Here is a 12,672-nt window from a genome sequence, read left to right on the forward strand (position 1 = left end):
GAACCAGCGGACCAAGCCATAAGGTCCAACCACAAACAAAAACTGAAGACCCCTCCTGCAACAGGCAGAATGGGTGGGAGCTGTGTCCCCCAATGGAAAAGACAAGAAAAAGATTTTACAGGTGAGTTTCACAAAAAATCTCCTTTTCTCATACTTTTTTCCATTGGGGGACACAGACCATGGGACGTCCTAAAGCAGTCCATGGGGTGGGAAAAAATATCAGCACCGCCAGGAGGAACGTCCAACAGTCAAACAGGAACCACAGCCTGCAAAACCCTGCGGCCAAAGACAGCATCACCCGAAGCCAGTGAATGCAACTGATAAAACTTTGTAAAGGTATGTAAGGACGACCAGGTGGCCGCCTTACACTGCTGAGATGCAGAGGCACGATTGCGTCTTGCCCAGGAAGCCCCCACCGCCCTAGTGGAGTAAGCGGTAATCCTAGCCGGGGGAACTCTACCACGAGCGCGATAAGCCGCGGAAATAGCCGAGCGGATCCATCGCGCCACAGTGACCTTGGAGGCCGCCAGACCCTTGCGAGGCCCCTCGGGAATCACAAAGAGGGAATCTGAACGGCAGACAGAAGCAGTAGCCGCGAGATACACCTTCAGGGCCCGTACGACATCCAGGGAATGCAGAGTGCGTTCCTTGGGGTTAGCCGGAGAAGGGCAAAAGGAAGGCAGGACAAGATCCTCGTTAAGGTGGAAGGGAGAGACCACCTTGGGCAAAAAGGAGGGGACCGGACGAAGCACAACCTTATCCTGGTGGAAAACCAGAAAAGGCTCCTGACAGGAAAGAGCGGCCAGCTCCGACACCCGTCTGATGGAAGTTATGGCAACAAGGAAGACCACTTTCCAGGTGAGAAAATTCTGAGAAACCTCCTTCAAAGGCTCGAAGGGGGCCGACTGCAGAGCGCGCAGGACCAAATTGAGATCCCAAGGAGGCAAAGGGGGAACGTATGGAGGAACCGAATGTGCCACCCCCTGAAGAAAGGTCTTCACAGGACCCATAAGAGCAAGGGACCTCTGAAAAAAGACGGCCAGCAGCGAAACCTGACCCTTCAGGGAACTCAGCGACAGTCCCTTTTCAAGGGACTGAAGAAAAGACAGCACCATCGGGATGGAAAAGCGAAGGGGAGGGAACCCCGAACTCTCACAAAAGGACAGGAAGGCCTTCCAGGTACGATAGTAAATCCGGGAGGAAGCAGACTTCCTCGCTCTGATCATGGTTCTAATCACTGAATCTGAGAATCCCCTCTTCTTCAGGATGGCGGTTTCTACAGCCACGCCGTTAAACGAAGAGACCGTAAATTCTGGTGGAAGAGCGGGCCCTGAGACAGGAGGTCCTGTCTGTCGGAAAGAGGCCATGGGGCGTCCGCCAGCATCCGAGCCACGTCTGAGAACCACGCGCGGCGAGGCCACTCTGGGGCGATGAGAACGGTCGGGATTCCTTCCGCCTCAATCTTGCGTAGAACCTTCGGTAGGAGAGGAAACGGAGGGAAGACATAGAGGAGACTGAAGTCCTGCCACGGAAACACCAGCGCGTCCACCCCGTACACCTTCGGATCTCGGGCGCAAGCCAGGAACACTGGGAGCTTGTTGTTGAGCCTGGACGCCATCAAGTCCACATCCGGACGGCCCCATCTGTGGCAGATTTCCTCGAACACTTCTGGATGCAGAGACCACTCGCCTGGATCCACCATGTTGCGGCTTAGAAAGTCAGCTGTCCAATTGTCCACTCCTGGAATGTAAACTGCTGACAACACCGGAACGTGCGACTCCGCCCACGTCAGAATTCTCATCACCTCCTGCATCACGCTCCGGCTGCGGGTCCCGCCCTGATGGTTGATGTAGGCCACGGCCGTGGCATTGTCCGATTGAATCCTCACCGGGAGGCCCGCAAGGAGAGGGGTCCAATGGGAGAGAGAGTGGAAAATCGCCCTCAGTTCCAGAATGTTGATTGGAAGGCGAGACTCTGCCGCCGACCAAATCCCCTGAAACGTGCGAGACTGGAGAACGCCGCCCCAACCCAGGAGCCTGGCATCGGTGGTGACTACCGTCCAGGAGAAAAGGGAGAAAGGATCTCCCCGACCTCAGGTTCATCGGGAAAAGCCACCAAGGGAGAGCTGCCCGAACCCGCTGAGACAAGCGGATGCGATCGCCTAGACCCTGAGAGGTTTTGTCCCAGAGGGAAAGAATCTCCTGTTGCAACAAGCGAGTGTGAAACTGGGCATAAGGAATGGCCTCGAAAAAGGCCACCATAAGACCCAGGACCCGCATGCATTCCCGTATGGAGAGGAACTGGGAGCGCAGTAGATGAGACACTGCCCCCTGGAACTGGGAAGACTTGGAGAGTGGCAGGAACACTCTGGAGGACGAGGTGTCCAAAATCATCCCCAGGAAGGAGAGCTTCTGGGATGGGAGGAGAGAGGACTTTGGGAAATTGATTATCCAGCCGAACTGTTCCAGAGTCTGAACAGTGATCCGGACGCTGACCTCGGCCTGCGGAAGCGAGGGGGCTTTTATCAGGATATCGTCCAGATAGGGCAGCAAAGGAATGCCCCTGTTACGAAGAAGCGCCATGATCGGTGCCAGGATCTTGGTAAAGACTCGAGGGGCGGTTGCCAACCCGAAAGGAAGGGCGACAAACTGATAGTGACGACCCCCAATGGCGAAGCGCAGGAATCGTTGGTGAGATTCTGCGATCGGAACATGCAGATAAGCATCCTGGATGTCCACGGACGCGAGGAACTCCCCTGGAAGAAGAGAAACAATAACGGAGCGGAGGGATTCAATGCGAAACCTCCGCACCCGTAGAGATTTGTTGAGCAGTTTTAGGTCCAGGATCGGACGCACCGACCCCTTTTTCTTTGGGACCACGAACAGGTTTGAATAAAAACCTGTGCCCTGTTCCTCTGGGGGAACGGGGGTAATCACCCCCTGGACCAGAAGGGAAGAAACTGCCAGTAAGAGGTCTGAGGCTCTGGTCGGATCCCCCGGAACGCGAGAGGGGAAAAAACGTTCCGGCAGTCTGGACGCAAACTCTATCTTGTAACCAGACATTACAATCCCTAGAGCCCATGCGTCCTGAACATGAGCCCTCCAAACCCGCTGATAAGAGAGCAGGCGCCCCTTCATGCAGAAGATTGCTTGGGAGTGACAGGGCGCCAGGCAGGCTGGGGTTTGAAGGAGGGCTTCTTGTGGGAGTCCTGTGACCCTCCTGCAGAGGAAGCAGGCGACGACCTGTTCGAAGAGAAGCGGCGAAAGGACTGGTACCGAGAACCGGAAGTCCTCGCCCCCAAAAGGGGCGCTTAGCCCTAGGCTGGGGAAGATGGGTGCTCTTGCGCCCTGTAGCGGCAGAGATTAACTCATCCAGTTGAGCCCCAAAAAGTCTGGAACCCTCAAAAGGGGAGGTTCGCAAGGGAACGCTTGGAGGAAGCGTCAGCGTCCCATACCTTCAACCAGACCTCCCTGTGTTGACTGACCGAGAGGGCCGAAATGCGGGCAAAAAGGGAACCAATGTCCATGGAAGCCTCGCATAGGAATTTGGAGGCCTGAGACAACTGGAGAACCAAATCCAGTGTGTCCGCAGACGCACCTTGGTCCGCCAGGTCCTGGTGATGGCGCTGCAGCCACATTGAGAGAGCTCTGGCCACCCATGCCGAGGCAAAGGCAGGTCGCAAGGACATGCCCGCCAGTGAGAATATGGATTTGGCCAGAGAATCTAGGCGCCTGTCCACAGCGTCCTGCAGAGAGGAGCCGTCCAGGACAGGGAGGGCCGTGTTTTTGGCCAACCTGGCTACCGGGGGATCCACCCTAGGGGGAGAAGACCACTTCTCCACGCTGTCCGCCGGGAAAGGATAGAGAGTATCCATGCGTTTTGTGGCGGAAAACTTCTAATTAGGACGGTTCCATGCCCTGGATATGACTGCGGAAAATTCCTCATGGACCGGAAAGACAGCAGCCTCCGGTTTTTTGGGAGGAAAAAGGGCGAACTCCCTCCTAGTGGAAGGAGGAGAATCCCCTAGGAGATTAAAGGTGTCACGGACAGCCGCTACTAGATCAGCCACCATGGTGGAGAGCTTTGGCGGAAGGTCCCGCTCCGTGATCTCGTCCGAGCCGGACAATTCCCCTTCAGACCTGCGCTCCCTAGGGGAAGGAGAGGAGTCTGAGCAAACTTCTAGCCGAGGGGGAGAAGCGGAGTCATCCGAGGAGGGATGCTGCCGCTCACGCTGCCTCTTAGTAGTCAGGCGTCCTCTGCGGGAACCACTGTGAGGGGACGGAGTGGTTGGCGCCGCAGGATTGGAAACGGACATACGTTCCATAAAAGACATGGCTGCCTTGGCGAACAGGGCCAAATCAGCGGCCGCGCTGGAAATGGCAGATGCCCAAGCGGGAGCCGCAGACTCCGCAGTGACCGGGGGGGGGGACTGGACTGGGCAAGAGAAGGGGGAGAAGGGTGATTCTGTCCAGGAGTAGGGCACGAGGCACAGGTACCAGTGACCGAAAGTGGGAGCAGACACTCCATACAGGACCCTATTGGGGTCTGAGAAGAGGTCTTAACGGACTTAGGCATAATGGTCCCTCACAGAAAGTGATGAAAAATCCTACCACTCAGGCAACAGCACAAGCCACAAACCCAGAGAGGAGCGGGGGAGCAGCCGTTCAGTGTGAGAAGCTTCTCAGCAGCAGCAGGAAGGAGCCGGAGTGCCGATTAGGCTCCGCCCCCGGCCACAATTAGGCCCCGCCCCCGGCCGCAGCAGCAGAAAGGAGCCGGAGCGCCGATTAGGCCCCACTCCCCGGCCGTGATTAGGCCCCCCCCGTCATAGGAGCGCGAAAAGAGTGCGCGCTCCGCTCTCTGTTTAAAGAAGATTAATAAAATGGCCCTCGGCGTGGTGGGGGAATAACAAAGATATGGCATCCCCAGCAAGGGGGTTGTAAAGCCAAGAGAGAGCGGAGACCGGAGGGGGAAGTGCGCTGCTTGCAGAGAGTAAAGCGGCGCCGCTTCATAGAAAATGATATGCTGCCAAAGCAAGCCGTAAGGAGCAGGAGCGTCAAGAGACGCCTGCCGAGCTAAGTGCCTCCAGACCCTTGCGTCCCAGACAGAACAAACAATGACACCCAGAACCCAGGAGGCCCATAGGTCTTTAGTGCAGAGAGGGAGGGAGGGGGGGGGGGGGACACAGAGGATACAGCTTCATACTTATCTGCTCCTGCAGATCTTCTCCCTCGACTCCAGGACCAGCAGGGATGCACCTCTTCAGACTTCTGACTCCTTGCCCAGGAGTGCAGTGCTCTGGCGGAGGGTGGCAGCAGGTGACCCAGGAGCTGGTGGGATGCCGGAGCTGACAGGTCGAGCCCGGATCCACTTGCCTTCTTGGAGGGATAATGGAGGCAGCCTGGCAACGTCCAACAGACAGCGGCGGGCACACCATGGGAGACCAGGAAGGCGCCATGCCGACCTGTGTCCCCATCTAGAAGAAAAATAACAAAAGGGAGACGAATCAAAAAAAGTGTCAACCTCCTTCACCAGACACTAAGCAAAGACTGAGTTCCTCCTGGTGGAGTCGGGGAGGTATAGCCCGAGGAGGAGGAGCTCTTTTGTATTTGCATAGTGTCCCTCCTACTAATACCTCTAAGCTATACCCATGGTCTGTGTCCCCCAATGGAAAAAAGTACGAGAAATCATATTTTACATTGTTGGATCTTAACAAGGTTCCAAGTAGAGCTTCAACATGCAACAAGAAGAAATGAGAGTGAGACAAAACATTTTTTGAGGATTCAATTAATTGAAAATAACGATTAAACTGAAACAGGCTGTTTTTCAGCTGATCACAATTTTAGGACCACATGCCTTTAAAAAGTCAAATCTGTGCAAAGATGTGGATTCATTGTCATTTTCTGTCAGGTAGTCACACGATGTGATGGCAAAGGCAAAAAAACTATCCCTTTTGGAACGTGGTCAAGTTGTTGAACTGCATAAGTAGGGTCTCTCACAGCACGCCATCGCTGCTAAGGTGGGACGCAGTAAGACAGTCATTTGGAATTTCTTAAATGATCCTGAGGGTTATGGAACAAAAAAGTCAAGTGGAAGACCCCAAAAAAATTTCATCAGCACTGAGCCGGAGGATCCAATTGGCTGTCCGTCAAGACACTGGACGATCCTCGACCCAAATTAAGGCCCTTACTGGTGCTGACTGCAGCCCCATAACCATCAGACGGCATCTGAGACTGAAGGGCATTAAAAACAAAAAACTTCTTCAAAGACCTCGTCTCCTTGAACGCCACAGAACTGCTCGTTTGGACTTTGCAAGAGAGCACCAAACATGGGACATTCAAAGGTGGAAGAAAGTTTTATTCTCCGATGAGAAAAAAAAAAATTGACCTTGATGGTCCTGATGGTTTCCAACGTTACTGGCATGACAAGCAGATCCCACCTGAGATGTTTTCTACGCGCCACAGTGGAGAATGCGCCATAATGGTCTGGGGTGCTTTTTCCTTCAGTGGAACAATGGAGCTTCAGGAAGTGCAGGGGCGTCAAACGGCCGCTGGCTATGTCCAGATGTTGCAGAGAGCATTCCTCATGACTGAGGGCTCTCGTCTGTGTGGTAAGGACAACGCTACAGTACACAATGCCCGCAGGACAAGGGACTTCTTCCAGGAGAATAACATCACTCTTTTGGCCCATCCTGCGTGTTCCCCTGATCTAAATCCAATTGAGAACCTTTGGGGATGGATGGCAAGGGAAGTTTACAAAAATGGACAACAGTTCCAGACAGTAGATGGCCTTCGTGCGGCCGTCTTCACCACTTGGAGAAATGTTCCCACTCACCTCATGGAAACGCTTGCATCAAGCATGCCGAAACAAATTTTTGAAGTGATAAACTATAACGGCGGAGCTACTCATTACTGATTTCATGTTTGGAAGTTGGATTTCTGCTTTGGGGGGGTTTAGTTTTTTTTTGGAGGTGTGGTCATAAACTTTTGATCAGCTGAAAAACAGCCTGTTGCAGTTTATTCGTTGTTTTCATTAAATTGAATGCTCAAAAAATGTTTTGTCTCACTCCCATTTCTTCTTGTTGCATGTTCAAGCTCTACTTGGAACCTTGTTAAGATCCAGCCATGCTAAATATGATTTTTTGCCATTTTTCAAGTGGTCTTAAACTTTTGATCAGGACTGTATATACACACATACACACACTCTCTCGTATACTATCCATCATAATTTTGGAAGCCAAAAAACAGATCATAACCAATATAAGCACAAACTGCTTCTTCTCTTACCTCACCATTGTCCACTATAGCCATGGAGCTCATCTGACCACAAGCAATACCCACAACAATTTTATTCTGTAGACAGCTAGTTACTCTTCGAGGAATTGGTTGATTTGCCGTGGAGCCTGATCCAACTTGCCCAGAATTATTATATCCCCAAGCATACACCTTTTGTAATACAGATAAATGTTTTAGTAATCGAACGTAAAGATTTTCACATATGTTTAGTTACTATACAAAGCATCTGGACATCTATTGTGTAGCTTAAAAATGTGAAATCAAAATTTGTTAAATTATTATGCCACATATGCCTTAACATCAAAGAGGACCCTCCTTTTTACAGTATGGAGGAAACACCAACATCATGAGCAGACTTTCCTCCATGATCAGAACCTTTTGAGACTGTTGGGATATATTTGCATATACTACATATAAGCTACACTATATCTGAGTTACCGTATACGGTAGTTTATACCACAATTAATTTTGTACAAAATTCCTTTAAAAAAAAAATAGATAAAAAAAACACACCATTCACATTTTAGCAACAGTAAATAAAAAATTGGCCTAAATCAACATGACAATAATTTTTTTTTATATAAGTACGTTTTGGACCTCCACTGATGAAACATGCCCAAAAAAATGCCTTTATTTGATCAGAATGCTGGGTACTGTAGAAATAAATTCCTGGCTTGGAAACAGTCTTACCTCTCCATCAGATGTGGACACCATTGAGTGATGTGAACCGCAGGCCACACTCACAACTTTCTTGTTTATTAAGGTGGTGGACACTTGAGATGGAATTAAAGATTGATTAGTAGATCCATTGCCCAACTGGCTGTAGGCATTATGACCCCAGCTATAGACTTCACCATCTGTAAATACAAAAATAACGCTTGACACATTATCTGAAGTACAAAACCTTAAAGGGTCACTAAACTTTGAAAAAACTATCGATAGCAACATAGTAAAGGTTTTGATCAGCAGATGCCTTTGTGCTGAGACCACCATGATCCCTAGAACGAGGAGTGAGAAGTGCTCTCCCTCCTTGCTGCACAGGCTCATAAGACTTTCTACTGAGCCTGTCTCCTGCTGCATGAAGAGAGAGGACATCATGTGAGCTCTCCTCATTCTAGTCATCGTGGGGATCAGCACTCAGACCCACATCGATGAAAACCTTTGCTACGTCGCTATAACATATCAAAGGTTTTTTCATAGTTAAATGACACGTTAACGGCTATTATGTTCCACATGACTTCTACTGATTGTGGGCTTTGAAGTAAAGGCTTAATTTTAAATATCAACATAACATTCATGTACACGTCTATATATACACACACGTGTATAAGAACAATGCACAGTGATTAGTAGGCATAACATAATGGTGATTTGAACTGACGTTACACCCGACATGCAGGAAAAGCTAATTCTCCCAGAATGCAGTGCAAAACAAAAGTTTTCATTGAGCCAGATTCACACCGAAATATCTGCTGCAATAAAGGACACAATATAAGGGATTGGACTTTTATAGGGAGTCGGTTACCTCTAAAATTGGCTTTTTGGGGGTGACAGACTCCAAAACCTTCACCCACTCACAAGTATTCAGTGGATTATATTCTAGGCACTCTGCAGATTTAGAAACCCCCAATAAGCCCTATATGTTGTGGAAATGACGTGGATTTTCATAGCATATTTCATTTATTGCTCTGAAAAGAATGAAATCCACAGCTATTTCCGTATGTCACATGCGCATTTTATTGCAGGCTTTGGTACCGATTTTAATGCTGGTTCCCCAGCAGAAGTTTGGCGCTGTGTGTGAACCTTGCCTTACAGCATCTCATCTGATTCCAGTAGCAACAAGCAAAAAAAGAATATGAAGATATGTATAAGTTTATTTAACTTTTTTTATTAGCATTATTTCTACATTTTATTCCTACCTGAGGTAACAATCACGACGTGAGGGCCACTTCCACAGCTCAGACCAATTATCCTCTTCCCTGAGAGAACATTAAGACACCTAGGTTCAATGATACTCAATGCATCTCCTGTTCCCAAACAGCCACTGCTGTTTGTACCCATCACAAAAACCTGTAAAATAAATTTTTTAAAAGTTGGAGATTTCATACTCGCTGGAATTATTTTTTTTAATATGTGAAAAACTCAGCAGTACCAATGGCAGCTTACACTGCAATGCCCTGGCTGTACGCTGATGAGGTCCAGCAGACTGAAACAGGTCTGTCCACAGATAATTTTGTTTTGGTTTGCAGATAATGTTCTAAAGCTCACCATACACAAATATATTGAATGTACAGCCCTCCAAGGTACACTACAAAGTAGGTGCACAACTCACACCCAATGCGATAATTCCAGTAGCAGAAAGACAGGCAGCACTGTGGCCTCCAACCTTCTATAACTAAGCTGGCCATACACATGAGAGATCAGTACAAATTATTTTTCCATATGTCTGTCATCAACCACCAACAGAAAACGTTGATCTGTCGAGGTTGGGTATAAATAATGTAGGAGATCCCAAGAGGGAATGGCAGAAGGGAGATAAAACGTAACCTTTACTTATAATTAGTAAAATATGATAGGAACACCAAAACATACAAACAATACTCAGACACAGACTCCCCATTGAAAGGAAATTTGCTCAAGGTAAAACGGAACGCCCTTACCAGTTCGGACGTACCCCAAGCACGACAAACCAGGCAAAAATTCAAGTTCGGAGTAGCCTGTCACATACCACGGTGGTGTGGCTGGTTATCTTCATGCATAGATAGGACCGGGAACAGCCATCCCTGAATAACCCTAGATGTTGGGAAGGGGTAGCTAGTCTGACCCTGCCTATTTACACAGAGCACCTGCTCTGAAAAGGGTGACCCCGTCCGGATACCTAGCCCTAGGGACGGGCTATTATGCCCTACAGGATATTCCCGACGTGTCACGTTTCAACTAAAGTATCATCAGGGGAGGTAAACCAATTAGGGAAAACAATAATTGCTTACCGGTAATTGTTTTTCTCGATACCCATGACGGCATCCATGCGAGGAGGACCTCCCATCCGGGACAGGAAACCTGAGGATATAAAAATGTTCACACCCCTACCACACCTCAGTGATTGTGATTACCGGTCTCCGGAATGTGCCAACACCACCAAAGCTTGTTTGTTTTTTTAGGGAGGGAAATTTTGGGGGTGCCGTCATGGGTATCGAGAAAAACAATTACCGATAAGCAATTATTGTTTTCCCCTCCCCCATGACGGCACCCATGCGAGAATAAAATATAAATCAAATTTTAGGGAGGGACCACGGCCTGAAGAACCTTCCTCCCAAAGGCCGCTTCCTCATTGAGATTAAGCCTATAATGCTTGAAAAAAGTATGAGGGGTGCTCCATGTTGCAGCCCTACAAATCTGACTAAGGGAGGCGTTAGCCTTTTCTGCCCAGGAGGCGGCCACTGACCTGGTGGAATGAGCCCTGAAGCCCTCCGGAGGAGGAGGGAGCCCGAGGGAAGCATAGGACAAGAGGATGGCTTTCTTAACCCATTTGGCTAAGATTCCCCGGGAAACCTTGCGGCCTTTCAGTCTACCCTGATATTGAATGAAGAGATTTTCGTCCACTCTCCAGGGAGCGGTAGATTCCAGATAGAAGATTAAAAACACGTGGATTCTTTCCTGCTCTTAAGTAGGGTGGACACCACTTTGTCTGGCAGGCCCCTATCTAGCCAGATGTTCCTCTCAACTTCCATGCCGTCAACTTTAGAGTGTCCGGGTCGGGATGGAATAGGGGACCCTGAAAGAGAAGATCATCCCTTGGTGGCAGAGGGAGGCTAACCTCTGGAGAGCTGAAAACCAGGCCCTCTTGGGCCAATATTGAGCTACTAGGACTATGGATGCTCTTTCCCGTGCTTTAACACCTGCAGGATGAGACAAAAAGGGAGGGAAGGCATAGCCATCCTCCTGGCTCCAATCCTGAGCCAGAGCATCCACTGCTGTCGGGTAGTCTAGATGGTTGAGAGAAAAAAAATATCTCGTTTCCTTTTGGAATGGGACGCAAAAAGGTCTATCGAGGGAACCCCAAATACCTGGACTATCTGAGAAAAGGACTCGTGGTTCAGACACCACTCCCCCTGTCTTAAATCTACCCGGCTCAGAAAGTCTGCTATGGAATTGTCTTTCCCTTTCAGGTGGACTGCTGAAAGAAAGAGGCTTCTATCTTCCGCTACCCTGAAAATATCTTGGCAGAGGAGGAGGAGGAGGAGGAGGAGGAGGAGGAGAGACGGGACTCTTGTGCCCCCTGACGATTTATGTAAGAAACCCTGGTGGAATTGTCCGAGTAAAGGAGCAACTTTTGGTTTCTTAATTGGGGCAGAGCTCTGCATAGGGCCATCTGAACTGCCTTCAACTCCTTGAAATTGGAAGACTGTCTTCTGGTTGTTAGATCCCATCTCCCCTGCCAACATCTCATGTCTGAATGTACGCCCCATTCCCAGGGACTGGCGTCTGTTATAATGGTCTGTGTCTGATAAACCCCCGGGTTCCCTATCGACAGATGATCGGGGGACATCCACCATATTCAGAGACGCTCTTGCTCTTGAGGACAGATAGAAATTCTGATCTAGTGATTCCCGAGACCCGTCCCATTTGTACAAAATGTCTGTCTGCAGCTCTCGAGAATGGAATTGTGCATAGGGAACTGCTAGAATGGCCGAAGTCATTCGACCTAGAACTGCCATAGCCTCCCTGAAAGAACATTGGTAGGATAGGAAGAGATCCCTCATCACCTCTATTGTCTTGGCCACTTTGTCTGGAGGAAGGAAGCTTCTCTGAAGTCTGGAGTTTAGCTGTGTTCCCAAAAATACACAGCTCTGAGAGGGGGTTAGACATGACTTTTTCCAGTTTCTTTTCCACCCCAGACCTTGTAGAGTGTCGCATACAAATAAAATGTCTTTCCTGAGTTGTTCTTCTGAATGGGAAAGAATCAGAAAGTCGTCCAAATATGGTACTAGAAATGCAGCGACCTCTGCCACGATCTTGGTAAAGACCCTTGGGGCTTGAGAAACTCCAAAGGGGAGAGCCTTGTATTGGAGACGTAGGAATTTCCTGGAGTTCGCACGTATAGGGACGTGGTAATAAGCGTCCTCCAAATCCAAGGTCGCCATCCAACACCCCTGGGAAAGGAGATTCACCGTGGATTTTAAAGTCTCCATCCTGAATCTCTTATATCTCAGAGATTTGTTCAGAGACGTGAGATTCAGGATGACCCTGAAGGAACCATTGGGTTTCCTTACAAGAAACAAGGGGGAATAAAATCCCTTGCCTCTTTCTGCACTGGGTACCGCTTCCATTACTCCTTTCTCCAGGAGGGTAAGTACTTCTTTTTCCAGGGCTTCTCTTC

The 12,672-nt window shown here is 49.3% G+C and overlaps 1 protein-coding gene across 3 annotated transcripts in view; it reads right to left on the reverse strand.

Moving 5' to 3' along the window:
- The window catches only part of RCBTB2 (RCC1 and BTB domain containing protein 2), a 107,668-nt gene that overhangs the window by 80,548 nt on the left and 14,448 nt on the right, over positions 1 to 12,672 (reverse strand). For all 3 annotated transcript variants that reach the window (XM_040425466.1, XM_040425464.1, XM_040425465.1), the window contains exons 4-6: positions 9,212 to 9,362; positions 7,983 to 8,149; positions 7,284 to 7,442 (exon numbers count right to left, since the gene is read on the reverse strand). In XM_040425466.1, the coding sequence (XP_040281400.1) occupies positions 7,284 to 7,442; positions 7,983 to 8,149; positions 9,212 to 9,362 (477 nt within the window). The remainder of the gene's footprint in view (positions 1 to 7,283; positions 7,443 to 7,982; positions 8,150 to 9,211; positions 9,363 to 12,672) is intronic.

The sequence above is a fragment of the Bufo bufo genome, chromosome 3 (genome assembly GCF_905171765.1).
Source record: "Bufo bufo chromosome 3, aBufBuf1.1, whole genome shotgun sequence".
Classification (NCBI taxonomy): domain Eukaryota; kingdom Metazoa; phylum Chordata; class Amphibia; order Anura; family Bufonidae; genus Bufo; species Bufo bufo.